Source organism: Oenanthe melanoleuca, chromosome 5 (assembly GCF_029582105.1).
Source record: "Oenanthe melanoleuca isolate GR-GAL-2019-014 chromosome 5, OMel1.0, whole genome shotgun sequence".
NCBI classification, from domain to species: domain Eukaryota; kingdom Metazoa; phylum Chordata; class Aves; order Passeriformes; family Muscicapidae; genus Oenanthe; species Oenanthe melanoleuca.
Window position 1 is genome coordinate 53,788,723 of NC_079339.1, and position 15,952 is coordinate 53,804,674.

Sequence of the window (15,952 nt, forward strand, 5' to 3'; positions counted from 1 at the left end):
AACGTACTTGGAAAATTCCCACTTTCAGGGGATCCTTCACTGAACTTATCATTAAATTCACTCTGCTATCTTCTGTTTATTAGCAGTGCAACACTACCAAAAATGAACATTTCAGCAAAATATTTTGAAAAGTTCAATAACAAACTTAAAGACTTGAAAGCTGTTCAATAACAGCTTAAAGACAAGACTTTTCATCACTTGGCTTCTGGATTAATGAAAAAAGAACTCTCAGAGCAGATGGTCATCTTTGAAAATCAATAAATTATTTTTTCTGAGGACATGACAATATTGATAATATTACTGACATAGCATTATTTTGCCTTCAAGTCTTCACCTGTTAAATAGGCACAGTGCTCCTTACCATCTTTGCTAAGCATCTGAGGCTTTAAGCAAGAGCTGAGGTATTAGCACTTTAAAATGACCAGCTAAAACAAATACTGATTTGATTCATAGCACTTATGAAAATAACCTGGTTTTCTCCAATATACATTTATTTTAGACTATATCACTGTTCAGTACTGTAAGTGAAAGACAAAAGCAGTAAGACTGCACTGACCTTTTCCTTAATGTAGACTCACAGACCTTCACCACCCTGATGACCTCTTTAACAGTCCGGCGGAAATCATGCATTCTTGCCGCCACTAGCAGAGCTAGAGAACAAGCAGGGAAAGTTAATATCAAAAAGAGGGAAATTTCCTGAAGGAAAGCAGGAAACAGCCAGGTAACTATATCCTCTCTTGGTCCCTGCCTTCAGCTAAAGAGCTGTAAATGCCCATGTTCAGCTGTGTCCCCGAGTACTGGTGATAGACTTGACTTTACAAACTTTGCTTTCTACCCACTAAGCCATGTGCAAGTTGCACTCTGAAAAATTCTGTGCTTTAACATTTGGGAAACCATGGTTATCTACAGCACAAGAGCATTTCAATGATCACTTATTTTCAGTTACCATCTTTTAAGCAGAACTCACTGAATTCTGTCCCAAATAAAAAGATCTCCAGAGAAACACTGAATGTGCCTAGGCTGGTTACTCACTGCTGCCACTACTATCCCTGTCTTGCTGGTGCCCAAGTGCTCTCCTGCAACACCCTCTACACAGCTAGATAACCAGTTGCATTTACATGGGCTGTTGATTCAGAGCATCAGCTCTGTTTTGAAGCACCACTCCCACTCATCATACAGTAGCTCACTGAACAGAGCAGTTTTAAGCATAAAAAAGTGCTTTTTTGTAGAGGAAACTAAACCAGAGCTCCACTTCTGGTATGTGTTTAAACTGCTCCTAACAGGAATGTCAGAGCTGAGCTAATAACTGGTCATTCAAGCTATGTGTGGCACAGACTTTTAAGCCAGGGAACCAAATTAAACCCAGCCCACAGCCCAACACGTGAGCTGCATATTGCATGGATGGATGGAGGGGGCTCAGCATCACCTGCTTCCATCTATTGATCTGTGTCTGTTGAATTAAATTACTTGCTCATGTGGATAGAGTCCATGCAGTGCATCAAAGAGCAGACTGCTCTCCCATAGTCTATACTCAAATTTTTAGCAATGTACTACAATCAAGTACTATTAACAAAAAGGGGCTAGAAATGTCAAAAAAATTGCACAGTCCTGGGTTCTCAAAGGTTTGAGCATTACTTCTCATTCATGCATACATATGTAAGATCTTTCAAATAAAATAAAGCACATACATGAACTCTGTGACTACCTACACTCTTTGTTACTGACCCCAGTGGCTACTATCTTTTAACCTGACCCTCCCAAATCCACAGGTTTTCTGCAAGCATCATGATAGTGAAGGATCTTGGAAAAAGATGAAGAAAGAGAGAAAAATAATATCACAAAACAGGTCGAAGAGGGCACTTCTTGCATAAGACTCTGTGTAAAGACACAAATCAAAGTGCTTGCACTAATGGTGTCATTTTAGCTGACAAAAAACCTTTTAGCAGCTAGAGCCTGCAGAGTGGGGGCAAGAAAATGACCAGAAAGGAGCTTAAAAAAAAAATTCAAACTGTAAGCTACAAAGGGTCTGAGCAAGTACTGTAGGAGCAAGGGTAAAAATGAAGTTATAGTTTCAGAAATTATTTTGATGAAGTCCTATATAATCTGTAGATGCCTGACAGAACAAAACCCCTAGAATATGGGTATCACCAATGAAAAGGGGAGGTCCTCATTTGCTGCAGACTTTGTGGGCCCAGGCTCTGACACACCTGCCCCGCAGAGCCCCGAGGGCCGGCGCCCCGTGTGCATCCAGTCCCGCTTCATCCTCTGCAGCAGCCTCAGCGCCGTCATGGACACCTCGTGGTTCTTATCCCCAAACTCCAGCATGTGAGCAAAACGGGGAATGTACAAACACGGATCTGCAACACAGAGGAACACCGTTATGTCTAACCCTAACATGGATTTAGGAAATGCAGGGCAGCGAGGCTGCTGTGCTTGTCTGGCTTCACCTCAGCAAACACAGATTGTGCTGCTGTTTTTAGATAACCTAAAACAAAATAGTTTCTTGCTCTATAAACAGCAGATCTTTAAAACTGCACAAACATTCTTACACATTATTCTTCTTTTCAGCATCCAAAGCTGCACACACTGACTGTGACACGTGAGTAGTGTTACTAGTATCAGGGAAATCATGCCCAAAATGAACCCCTTACAAAAGCTTTTGCAGAATGAGGAGATGATTTAGGCCCAAAACTTCTAACATCTCTCTTCTAACATCTCTCAAAAAGAACAAGGTAACTTGCATGTTTCATCTCAAACCCAACTAAGCTCGGAAAAAAATTCATGCTTAAAATCCTACCTAATAAAAATCTAGTTACCTTCAAAGTTAATTCCAGCTGCTTCTCAGACTCATATTCCAAGAAAACAAAACAGAGTTTATTACAGACATGAAGGCAGACTTCCATTAGCATAAAATGCTGGAACCCAATTGACATCATTAGCACTATGACAATTTACACCGGCCACAAATCTGCCTCCAGATGTATAAACTTATTTCAAGCGTTGGTGTTATCAGCTTCAAACTAACCAAAATATGTCAGTACAGATTGTGCTCTGCCTAAACCAATTCATAATTTATCAAACAATCTTGTAAAAGCTACACTTAACACATGTTTACTCTTAGTTGAGATATCAATTTCTCATTTCCTGCCAGCCTTTTATCACTTGACCGAAAATCCATGATGTACGGTAAATTGTTAACTATTAGTCTCAACTCAATTTCCTCTGCTGGTCCCCTATGCAGGCACTTAAACCGATAAAAATTCAGCTCAAAACACTGGAAAAATCTTAGGGATTTACAACTAATCAAAGCAGTTTCATTTAGCACCAAGTTCTAACAATGATGCCCTGTTGCTATCCATAATTACCAAGATCACACCATAGGTGATAATGCCTGTCAGCCTCAGAGAAGCATTTAAATGAAAGCACTTAAAAAGCAAGAACTTTTAACCTCAAACTCCCTCAAAACTGAAGAAATTCCAGGCTGCAGTCCCCTCCCAAACATGACCCCAAAAAATCAAAGGTTTAGGAGAACTTTACCAATCCCCATGATTCTATGGACAGGTGTTCTGCACTTCCAAGCATGATTTTATTTTAGACAAATTACATATTCCAAATTCAACAACAAAAAACCCGACCTTTCAGAAACCAGAGCCTGGGGTTCAGCATACACTTAAACTTTGCTGTTGGCACTACAGGAACACGTGCAATGTTACAAAGCAATGCCTGGTCTGCTTTTCCATCTCTTCTTAGCTGGAAAGTGCCCAGCTTCATGGAGCAGACAGTATCCTGGCCACATATTGTTTTACATATGCCTCACTTATTTCCACCCTCCCATTAGGTTGAGAATTACAAAAGTAAGGAATTCCAGCATTAATTCAAAGGATGATAATTGAATATCTTCTCTGGGTCTGGCCCTTATTCTTGCCAAAACCAATGGTAAGAGCCGTATCCATGGCATCTTAGTTTCTAACACCAGCTTCAGAAAGTGTTTCTTTATTTCTCCATTCATTCCTTTAACCTGGCCCAAGCTCTGAGGTGCCAGGGGATATGGAGGTTCCACTGTTTTCCTAAAGCAGTCATACTGCCCTGAAGGATCTTTTCTGTAAAATTAGTTCCCCTATCTGAGTCTATTGCTTCCACAATCCCATATATTGGAATTATTTATTCCAAAAATAATAATTAACCCTGTAATTGCTGAAACAGTTGGAAATGCTTCTGGCCACCCTGTTAGCTGACATACTATTAACAGAAGATATTTAAACCTTGTCACTTGAGGCATTTCAGTAAAATCTACCTGGATTTTACTGTACGGTCTTTGGAATGGACATACAGCCCAAGGCCTTCCTCCCCTGGCAATTTTCTTTGTAACCCTGTTATTTGCTTTAGCACAAATCAAGTGACCTTGCTTTGGAGAGGTACAACAATTACACTTACTATTGTTAGGGGTACCCTCTAGAATTGGACTGAATTAATAGTAGTACACAGTGCAAACAAATAGGCTCAACTTTAGGAAAACCCCCATTCCAGTTATCACACATCAATCAATCCATTATTTATCTGGAGTCAAATTTTACCAGACCAAAATTTGGCCAGTTTAATAGCACTACCAATTGGACCAGAATTACTGCCATTCTACAAAACATGTCAGATGTAAATTTACCACATATACCTCACCAGATTGCAAGGAGCAACTCTCAGCTCTCTCTCTGGAGCTGAGTTTCAGAGCTGAATTTCGGGAGCATTTACACATTTGCATTGTAGCTATTCAGACATTTCTGCTGGCATTCATGCCCACAGGTCATTTGACAAAACATTGCACATCGTTAATTTGAATTCTGAAGCTACCAAACAGACAGAAAATGAATACGTGGGTGGGTTTTAAACAGCAAGACTTAAAGAAACCAAAAAAAGTAACTGTATATATAAATCAGAGACTGAGTCCAGGTTAGCATAGACACATCCTGCATGGATGCAAACATTTGAAAATAAATAAGTAAGAAATGTTACAAGCTGCACACGCCAAACATTGCTTCGTTCCAGGGGCACCGAAGCAGCACGGGTGCACCGAGGGTCCCCTCTGACTTTGGGTGACCTCTGGGGCTGCAAGCGCTCCCTCCACACGCGAGCAAGTTACAGTCGGGCAAAACCCCCCTGGTTTTCCTCAAAGGGGATGCTGGGGCCCATGAAGCAGATCACAAGAAAAACATTATTTCATGCTTTAAGAAATGAGGATGTGTTTTGCTGAAGACTTCCCCTTCTCTCCTGATCCCAATTTTGATTTGAAACTTGGACTTTTGGAATAACTTTGATGCCACACAGTTACTAAGAGGGATGTCAGAGCAATTTCGAGCTGTGCTCGAACGAGTCCGTCCTCCCCACGGAAAGCGGCAGGGCCCGCAGCGCAGCGGGAGCCCATCCCCGCGGCAGGCAGCCCCCAGGGAACGGGCACAGCGCGGGGGACATCCCTGGCCGAACGATCCCGGAGGATGGGTGGGACGGGAGGGCGCGCACAGCCGGGCACGGCGGCTGCGGGGAAAGCGGAGGAGGGAACGCAGCAGCGTCCCTGGGCCGGAGCGGCCCCGGCGGGCCGTGCCCCCCGCGCCCCGGGGCAGCGCGGCTCCATCGCCCAGCGCAGCGCAGCGCAGCGCGGAGCGGCGGCGCCCCCGCCCGGGCCGCCCGGGAACGGCGCTGCGCCTCGGGGCCGCCCCCTCCGCGCTGCCCCCGCGCTGCCCCGCGTCCCTCCGCGCCTGTCCCGCTGCGGCCGGAGCGGGCACACCGGGCGGTGCGGAGCACCGATCGCGGGGGACCGCGGGGCTCGCTGCCTGCGGGCGCCCGGCGCTGCGCACGTAGGCCGGGGGGGCGGATGACGGGCGGGCGGGCGGCGGGGCGGGGGGCCGGCGCTTTCCCCGCCGCGCCCCGCCGCTCGCCATTGGCGCCGGTGCCGTGACGCGCGGCGCGGCCGCTGCCTCTTAGTGCGGGAGGCGGAGGCACGGCCCGGCAGAGCCGCGCTGAGCCCGGCCGCGCAGCGCTGCGTCCCACCGCCGAGGGAGCGCCCAGGGCAGCGCCGCATCGCTCCCGCCCGCCGCGGAGGAGCCGGGGCGTCCCGCGGGCAGCAGCGCCCCTGGCGCGGGCGGGAGGAGCGCGGAAGAGCAGCAGCACAATCGGCGGCGGCCGCCGCGGAGAGCGGAGCAAAGTTGGTGCGAGCGGCGGCGGGGCCGCCCGGGAGCGGGACTGCAGGGAGCCGCCGCCTCGGCTCGGCTCGGCCCGGCCGCCGCGGATGTGCCCCCGACGGGCCGGGAAGGACGGAGCGGAGCGCTGGCAGCGGGGATCGGGCGGCTGGCTGCGCTTCACCCTCGCCGGGCTCCTGCACTCGGAGGATTTGTGGATTGACTCTCGCTCCTGACCCACCGCCTCTGCCGGATTCCTGGGGTTTTGTTGCTGGATTTTTCCCTTTTTTTTTGGTTTCTCCTTTTTTTTTTTTTTTCCTTTTTTTAATTTTTCTGTCCCCGTTCCTTGGGGAAGGAACTGCCTGCCGGCCCCGCTCGGGCTCCCCGCTGCAGTCGTGGCAGTGCCGTGGAGGCTGGGACCCCCCCACAAGCCAAGGTGAGCGCTGGCACTGATCCGACACAGCATCACCCCTTTCCCCCCGGAAAGGTGCGTCGGGCCAGTAACCAAAGAGCGGGCACACACTCCAAAAAAAAACCAAAGGCCACCCTGCATCTAGAAGCGTACAAAATATCCTGATAGTGGGACTCGCATTTGGGATCTGTTAGTTCTCTTGCTCATGCCACTGCCCCATGGTTGCCTCAATGGCAGGATCATGAAGTGTTTGACTTTTTTTCTTCTGCTTCCAGAGACCTTAAAGAAGTCCAAAAAGAGTGTGAGGTCAAACGGCAAGGTGCCAGGATGCTATGAGATAGTGCCCCTGTCCCTGAAGAAGAAGATGGCTGCAGAACTTTACCCTGCCAGCACCAACACTAACATTGCAAACAGCAACGCCGCCGCCGCCGCCACCGCTGCCAACAGCAAGAAGAACGCCCTGCAGCTCCAGCAGAGCGCCCAGCCGCCCCCGCCGCCCCAGCTCCAAAACCTCAACAACAACAACTTGGAGAGCGCCAACTGGCAATCCTTCCATCCCACGCTGCGGGAGAGGTAAGGGCCAGGCCCGCCGGACCCTCTCCGGGCGGGCGGGAGAGAGGCGCCCGCCCTGTGCACCTGCGCCCGGCGGGGCGAGAGCGCAGGGCCGGAGCCGGGGCCGCCGGCGGGAGGCTGGGGCACCGGGCGAGGGCAGCCCGCGGCTAACGGCGCTTCTCCCCCTCCCCTGCTTGCAGGAACGCGCTGATGTTCAATAACGAACTCATGGCTGACGTTCACTTCATCGTGGGCCCGCCAGGGGCATCCAAGAAAGTTCCTGCCCATAAGGTTTGTGCAGATAATTTTTGGCTTTTTAATGCTGCTGTGCAGGTCGCCTTCTCCCCCTGCCTTACAAACGAGGTTCCACTTTTTTCCCCTAATTATAGCTCTTGTCTAATCCCAGAAGTAATTCACATACGCTGAAATTAAAGGGAGCAGTCTGAGGCAGTGTTCTGCTTCCACTGCAGCTTGTAACTTTCGCTAAATGTAGCTTTTAGGAAAGCCAGCACGCTCAGCTGTTCCTGATCCATGTTACTGAGACTTCTCTCTCTTTATTTTCCAGTATGTTTTGGCAGTTGGTAGCTCTGTCTTCTATGCTATGTTTTATGGCGATCTCGCAGAGGTCAAATCTGAAATCCATATACCAGATGTGGAACCTGCAGCCTTTCTAATCCTATTAAAGTAAGTGGCCACTACAAGTCTGCTAATTACATGGACAGAATCAAAGTAGCTTATAAAATATACATCTCCTAATTGACATTGTGCAATATGCACTTATTGCTGTTTACTTAATGCGCTGACAAATAATGAATGTCAGATTCACTGCCAGCAAAGACTATAGATTATTTTCATGGCCTACTTTTTTTTTTCCCCTGAGAAAATAATTTTTTTTTCACCCTCCGTTTAGATACATGTATAGCGATGAAATAGACCTGGAAGCTGACACAGTTCTGGCTACACTCTATGCTGCCAAGAAGTACATCGTGCCGGCCCTAGCAAAGGCTTGCGTCAATTTTTTGGAGACCAGCTTAGAAGCGAAGAACGCTTGTGTCCTGCTGTCTCAGAGCAGGCTCTTCGAGGAGCCAGAGCTGACGCAGCGCTGCTGGGAAGTGATTGATGCTCAGGCAGAAATGGCACTGAAGTCAGAGGGCTTCTGTGAGATAGACCAACAAACACTAGAGATCATTGTAACCCGGGAAGCACTCAACACCAAGGAAGTGGTAGTTTTCGAGGCTGTTCTCAACTGGGCAGAGGCTGAATGCAAAAGGCAAGGGCTGCCGGTTACGCCACGCAACAAGAGGAATGTATTAGGGAAAGCTTTGTACTTGGTGCGGATTCCAACCATGACTTTGGAAGAGTTTGCCAACGGAGCTGCCCAGTCCGACATCCTCACCCTCGAGGAGACTCACAACATATTCCTATGGTACACAGCTGCAAATAAACCCAAATTAGAGTTCCCCCTGACGAAGAGAAAAGGACTCGTGCCTCAGCGCTGCCATCGGTTCCAGTCGTCTGCGTATCGCAGCAATCAGTGGAGGTACCGGGGCAGATGTGACAGTATTCAGTTTGCTGTAGACAAACGGATATTTATAGCAGGACTGGGATTGTATGGGTCAAGCTGTGGCAAAGCTGAATACAGCGTCAAAATCGAACTGAAGCGCTTAGGTGTTGTCCTTGCTCAAAATCTGACAAAGTTTACCTCTGACGGCTCCAGTAACACCTTCTCTGTGTGGTTTGAACACCCTGTGCAGGTTGAGCAAGACACGTTTTACAATGTAAGTGCTATTCTCGATGGTAACGAACTCAGTTACTTTGGACAAGAGGGAATGACTGAAGTGCAGTGCGGGAAAGTGACATTCCAGTTCCAGTGCTCCTCGGACAGTACTAATGGAACCGGAGTACAAGGAGGACAAATACCTGAGCTCATTTTCTATGCATGATGCATTTCACCTTGATTGTATTCCAGTGCTGCAATGATGCACATTAAGGGATTTTTTGGTTTTACTATGAACTCTGCAGCAGTATGGAATGTTATGCTACTTACCTATCTGCTACATCAGGCTATACAAATAAGTGAAGGAATGCTCTTGAATTTAATCTTATTTTATTTATTCATAAGCTATTTGACTTAATTATTAAGACTGCAACATGCAGAAAAATGTTAAATTTTGCACGTACTGTGCATTTATTTTGTATATAGATAACTAACTTGCAGACTGCAGCTGACTCAAACAATGTTCTAAACTAGAGCAGTTTACGAATCTGTGAAATATAAAACATTTTTACTTGCCCTAAATCCTGTGTACTTTATCTTTGCTGACCTTATGGCTCGTGTGTGTTAATTCATGTACCACTAACAGGGGTGATGACACTGTAGTCTGGTCCCTGTGTGTATCCACTCCCAGCAAATAGGAAGGTTCCCTATCTTGGTAACTGAAACTATCCATCAGCAGCCTTTATTTTCCCTTCATGAGAAAAGGAGCTGACATTTGAGGAAGCTCAGAGTTTTTTGTGTGTTGCCCAAGCTGAACATAGACAAACCATCAGTGTAACCAAAGCTGATCACAATCATCCTGTGGTTATATTTGAAAACTCCTAATGCCTCTTCACATGAAGCATCTCTGTTACCCTCCAGCCTGCCCACCAAACAGCAACACTGCCACTTGCACCTGTCAAACTAGACCCCCCTTTGAATGGCCTGAGTCAGTATACACAGATGAAGTTAATTAATTCAGGAGCATCACAAATTTAGCCCAGAGCTGTATTACTGGCAGACACTATCTGAATTTATGTCCCATCCTTATAAAGAGCAGCAGGCATTACAAAAATACTTGCAAGATGGTGTTTAGGTTCACTTAAGATTTCTAATTAGAAATAAACCACCTTAAAAAAAGGGGCTGCTGGATCTTTCCTCCTGCTCTTTTTTTGGAAAACATACTCTCAGGCATTATCAGCAATCATTTTATGCTAGTACTTTTCTCAGAAAGAGATGAAAGTACTTGTTTTTTCTCAAAGGTCTCATGATCATAGCAAAGCCAATTAGAAATATTTTCTGGATTTTGTAAATCTTAGGATGAGCTTGGAAGAGAGTATTCAACTGTCTAAACTTGTATTTTTTCCGTGTATAACAAGAACCTCAACATCTAAGATGTTTGCCTTTCCCAAGCTGCATTAATTTTCACCTTGAAACTAAGCTGCAATGCAAATCCTGCCTGTTTTCTCTTCCTAAAAAAAAAAAAAAAAAAGACCAAAAAAAGTGATGAAAAATAAGAAGGGCAGTGAATGACTGAGAACAAGACCTCTCTAGCAGAGCTGGAGCTGTGCAGCCGTGGGTGCTGCTGTGGTGATGCTCCCCTTGCTGCAGAGGCAGCAGTCCTGTGCCAGCCCTGTACTGCTGAAGGGGTGTGCCCGTGTTGTTCTGCTACACAGCCATCTGATTCTCTCAGTACAGATTAAGGAGAGTGGGAGTGAGAGTGGGTAAAGATGCAGGCATATAATTCCTACACAGAGGTGGATAACAGTCACAAGACCTCACTACAAATGCACTCTTTTAACTGGGATTGGCACAAATCCCCTTGGCTTAAACCCACAACCTAGAGCATGGCTTCCATGCCCTTTCAACAGGTTAAACCCCACCTTCCTATCACAGTTATGATTTCAGTCTTGACTTACTACAAGTTACTCACATGTTTGGAAAAAGTTGCTCCTCATTTTCCGCCAAGCCACTTGTATTTCAAGCACTCAACAGCTCAGCTACAGGTGATGGACAGATAGTAAATTTGGGAAATACTTATCAAATGTTGCATCTGTGGAATTGAAGCGTGACAGGCCTGTAGGAGCTTGCTGACACACAAATTTGTTATGCATTGGTCCATTGTCTTAGTATAGCCCAAATTACTCTTGGAAAAAGCAACAAAACTATTTGCAAAAGAAAACAGCATCTAGTTCCAAAAAAGCTCTTACATAAAGGAGAACAGGCTCTTATAGTCAGCAATGCTCCTCTGCCTGGATTGACTCCAGCTTCACTATAAAGTTACTACTTGGGTATTAACATACAATACTATGTATATATACATACATACATATTTTTTACAAGTAACCATAGAAAAAAAAATATTCAAACAGTCAAAAGTCAAATCATTAAAAAAATACCTATGGCTGGAGCATTTATGCAGAGTTCTCTGGCCAACACAAGGAAAGTTTTTCCCAGCACATAGACATTCACCTATTAAAAGACAAAAAAGCATTATGTAAATCTTAAACCACAAATGCTTTTAATAGAACATTTATATAGAAGAAAAAACCCTCAACTTTTGAAATCTTAACCTGCTTAAAAAAAAAATTCAAGTTATACAAGCAATATTCATATGTACAGGATAATACTCAGTGCTTGTCAAAATCTGCACAAATTAGCATTGTAAATCAAAGCATAAGTTTATGCTGAAAAATTATAAGAAGTTGTTCATCATGCTCTTCAGTGGGCTCAGTGCTCCTCTGTAGTACAGTGCTTCAGTTGTCACGTTACATCATAAGGCATTAAGTAGACTTCAATGTGATATCAGTACATATAAAGTGTCATTTATCTTGTACCATTACAAAACCTGAGCAAATACAAGTCAGTGCAATTTTTGGTTCTGCATGATCATCTGTAGTGGCATAATTAAGTATTGCACAAGCACACACCAAACTTTTCACCAAATCAAGGAGTGGTGCTACATGCCCCAAGGGTTATTTGTCATATCTTGTTTGGACATTGCCTCCAATCACATTAAAAACATTAACAACCAAAAAAGGGAAAAAAAAAAAAAAAAGAAAAAAACCAGGAAAGCCCTCAACCACACCAAACCTGCTCAGGCACGAGGGACAGAGCCCTGCTCCCCTCCCCTCCTTCACTGCTGCACCCAGGAAGATGTAAAGTGAGGGGAGGAGTTATTTATACTCTGATTTTCAATTTATAGCACAGACAACAATATTGGTATTTTACAAGTCTGAGGAAGTTTTCTTTCTCTTTCTTAAGATGTGTTTTTGTGGTCAGCAAGAAAGGCAGGATATACTCCAGTTCCCAATCAGTCTCAAACATTCCCACGGAGCTCCATGAACACCTTGCTTCCCCCAAGGCATATGTAAAGGTCAAGGTTAGTATAAAAAACTCCATCCTCCTACACTCCAAGCAAGTAGATTTTGGGTTGTTTTGAACCATGGTATTTACTCTATTGCTTTTCTGGAACAAAAATGTCCCTCTCTTTCCTATGCCTGGATAGTGAAGGTGTTTATTTGGCTGTGAATTACACAACCCAGTGATGATGATGGTACAAGCCTATGGAATTAAAAAACTATTGCCCTTCCCATTTCATCAGAGCTTTGCCAACATTAGTTTAAAAGCAGGCTTTCCTCCCAAGTGTATAGATGGTTCTATCAAGCTAGCTAAAATATATGTATCTCAATAACAACAACCAAACCTCCAATCAACTGACATGTTTTCACCTAGCCCTTCAGAATGTTTACATGAAAATGTTCTTCATGTATATTTTTCTCAAATATATAAAATAATCAGAAATTAGAACTTCAAAGAAATCCTCAAAATGATCACATATTCTGAAAGTGACTGTGCCATCAATTATACATGATATGATGGTAATTCATTCCATATTTAGTGAAAAGTGAGTGTATTCCATGTCTGACCAATGGCTGGACTGGCCTAGAAGATGCAAAAATATAGCTTTAAATTTTACTGCCCTTTTTCCTCCTGAAACAGCAAACAACATAGAAGCATTATTCTAGGGGAAGGAAAAGAGCAAAACGTACCCTCAGAATGAGAAATCTATTTTCCAGGAAATAAGTCACCAAATTTTATACAGAAAAAAATATGCACCTACTGAATCTGGCAATTCATACTGGAGCCTGAGTGTGTGACTTTCCATGAGCCACAGTGACAGAACAGATCTACTAAAGCAAAATGTCTGCAGCATTTCAGTTTGCTTTGGATTCACTGCAAGCTCAAAATGGGTTGTTTTGACCTTTTGTCTTAAAAATATTAACATAAAGAATGAGTGTTTGGCTGTAATTTCAGCCTTCTAAGCTGGCCGACCAAGTTACTATAAATCTTAAACCTCATCACTTAGATCCTGTTCTGCAAGGACGATTTCACTGCACAAATCAATAAAGTTACTTCAGTGGAGCAAAGTACATATGACGTTTCCATTAGAGACTTCACAAACTCATCTAGTTCTCTCATATTAGTCTAGGAAAAAACCCCATAAAACTCTAATCCAAACAGGTATTTCTCCTTCCAGCCTTTTTCCTTGTCATGACATCCAAATACTTGATGTTTGTCACCATCAAACCACGTCCCTCTTTTAGAAACTGTTCCCAAGCAGGCTTTCTATAAATGCAATAATAAAGAGCAAATAAATATGAAGAGACATAAATAAGCAGGTATTTTATTCTAGTGAAGTTCTAACAATCAAAGTGATTGCCAAATTAAATCTAAAACAAAGACAAATGAATAATAAATATGCTCAATGACTATTTATCCTTTCCTTGGCCTAACTAAAAGTCTCCTGATCTATGGTTTATTTGAGAAGTAATGCACTTAAATCTAACCTGCTTTTCCACTTCACCCACATCATCAGTGTTTTATGACTGACTTCAAGGTGGAGGCAGTGCATTTGCACAAAACAATAAATTAAAATAGAAATGGAAAATGAGGGAATTTCTTTCTTTTGCTCACAAGTCCATTTCTTTTTAGTTTCTGGTTACTACCAATTTAGAAAGAAAGCAAAATATACAGTACAGTCCATGTTCTATATTGTTTTCCTCACGAAGCTCACACATTTTTAATGCCAAGGTCACAAAAAGAATCAGGAATACTTAATTGCTTCCAGTTTTTCTGGCAAATCAATAGGAAAAAAATACTTCAGGCCCTCTCAAACATGCTTCTCAACTCTAAAAGTTAAGAGATATTCACAAGTTCTGGGGCACTTCTCATAAATGAAAAATTAAAAGTTCACCCAGAAGTCTGTAATGCCATTGAATTCCTGAGACATGATATTTAAGATCTCCTGGGTTTAGTGGAAGGTGGCCCTTTTACTAAAATTTTATTCTGCTGTCACTGATTTCAGCTATTACTCACATGCACAGATCCTGTGATAGAAGAGATATGATATAAAATAAGCATTTAGAGAGGGTCTTTCTTTACTCCCATCATTTGGTTTTTCTGCACTCCATTAAGCTTAGAAAATTAAGAGAATTAATTTACAGGCCTACTTTAATTTCTAGTTCTTTCTTCATTAAGAACTTCTTATAAAAATTCATATACTCCAATCCATCAAAAGCTTAACGTTCCAAATTTAGACTCATATGACATTTGCATTTATAAAACCTAATTTTATATGAGTTCTTAGAATGTTGAATAAACAAAAATGCCCTTCTAAAAGGATGTTTCTGGCTTGAACTTGAATTGGTGTAGCTTTAAAGCTTACCATATCAACTTCAGCCTCTTTTCCCCTTAATTTTAAAGGATCATACTGAAAAACAGTATTTTTCCAAACTCTCCCCAGTAAAAAATGTTGAAGTGAAACAATTGTTTTATACACTTTCAGAAAACTTGTGGTGTTTTTTTGCAGATTTTCATCAGATATTAAAATTTCCTAAACTTGATGCAATCACTAGGTTTAAGCATCAACACCTATGGCAAAAGAGAAGTGCTTTCTCAACCTCCATTAGAGGGGAGATTTTAAAATATCTGCATACCCTGATAGTTTTTACCATATTCTCTTACATTCAACTCATACTTAACAGAGTAAGTTTACAAGCATGTGGACCCATCACATATTTTTTATTAAAAAAAAAAGCAAAACAAAAGTACGTGCTCACCAAGGCACTGCAAAAACCTCTTTATACAGGAGACCTTAACATTCTCTAAGATGTTGTCCTTTACCAATAGTTAATTTCTGTTCTCATTATCAAACACATTAAGTTAATTAAAAGGGGCATTTAGTGAAGGAATGGCTTCCAATTATTCAGTTACATCTTCACAACAAGATCCTTCTACTTGTTATGCTCTTTGCCCTTCACAGTATTTTTTGGAGACAGTCTTTTCATTTCACATCTGTCAGTCATCAGACCCTGATTTCAAAGGGACACTTCCAGAGAGACTCTTATCCTTTCATAATTTCCTCTTGCTTTCGCATCATGCCTGATCTGTTCACAAATACCAATATTATTCCACTTTCAGAAATAACAACAAACACCTCATTTCCAGTAACACAGAATTCATCAGTCTAACACCTTTCAGAATTTTAAACTCTCTTGGGGAAACAGGGAATCTCCCATTCATACAGTTACCAGGTTACCAGGTCACATTAACTTCTGGACAGTAGCAAAAAATAAAGCTGCCACCACTGAATGGAAGTTTTTGTTTGACTGTAAGCTCCATAAAGTTATAAATCAATAACCCTTCTACAAGCAATTTCCAAAAAGGCTTTTCAAGACCATAGTGTGGCATTCTGGCAAAGTACTACAAATGGTGACAGTGCTTAAGATATTCCTCTGGAAAGACAAAAGACTGGGCAGTTGGAACACGATGAGAATTCACACTGTGAAACATCCATGGCTGCTTGCCTAAATAATTAAGCAAGCATGAAAAGCAAATGAGTTTTTAAGGAGAGTGTCTGTTGCTGGGGAAAGAGGCACCTGTGGTTATTTGATTCATTATTAACATTTCTACTGTAGTAATGCCTGAAGGTCCCAAACAGGTTGTTTAAATTAACTCAATCAACATCAATTTGCATAGGGGCAATAAAGGCAAATACAGTCA

The 15,952-nt window shown here is 43.2% G+C and overlaps 2 protein-coding genes across 3 annotated transcripts in view; one reads left to right on the forward strand and one right to left on the reverse strand.

The window, feature by feature from the left end:
• Positions 1–15,952, reverse strand: part of BRF1 (BRF1 RNA polymerase III transcription initiation factor subunit) — a 170,709-nt gene that overhangs the window by 82,412 nt on the left and 72,345 nt on the right. Inside the window, exons 5-7 of the mRNA XM_056492506.1 lie at positions 11,287–11,359; positions 2,208–2,357; positions 557–650 (exon numbers count right to left, since the gene is read on the reverse strand). Of these exons, the coding sequence (XP_056348481.1) occupies positions 557–650; positions 2,208–2,357; positions 11,287–11,359 (317 nt within the window). The remainder of the gene's footprint in view (positions 1–556; positions 651–2,207; positions 2,358–11,286; positions 11,360–15,952) is intronic.
• Positions 5,983–9,430, forward strand: BTBD6 (BTB domain containing 6). 2 transcript variants are annotated; one of them, XM_056492509.1, is made up of 5 exons: positions 5,983–6,603; positions 6,855–7,152; positions 7,332–7,422; positions 7,697–7,815; positions 8,042–9,430. In XM_056492509.1, the coding sequence occupies exons 2-5, from the start codon at positions 6,944–6,946 to the stop codon at positions 9,072–9,074; spliced, it is 1,452 nt and encodes a 483-aa protein (XP_056348484.1). In that variant the 5' UTR covers positions 5,983–6,603; positions 6,855–6,943; the 3' UTR covers positions 9,075–9,430. The 2 variants fall into 2 exon arrangements, with proteins under 2 accessions (XP_056348484.1, XP_056348483.1); XM_056492508.1 differs by having other exon boundaries at positions 5,983–7,152.

Coding starts and splice junctions, on each gene's coding strand:
- BTBD6 (XM_056492508.1), top strand. CDS start 6,785: ATGCCACTGCCCCATGGTTGCCTCAATGGCAGGATCATGAAGTGTTTG. Junction 7,153..7,331: donor CATCCCACGCTGCGGGAGAG/GTAAGGGCCAGG, acceptor CCCTGCTTGCAG/GAACGCGCTGATGTTCAATA. Junction 7,423..7,696: donor AGAAAGTTCCTGCCCATAAG/GTTTGTGCAGAT, acceptor TTTATTTTCCAG/TATGTTTTGGCAGTTGGTAG.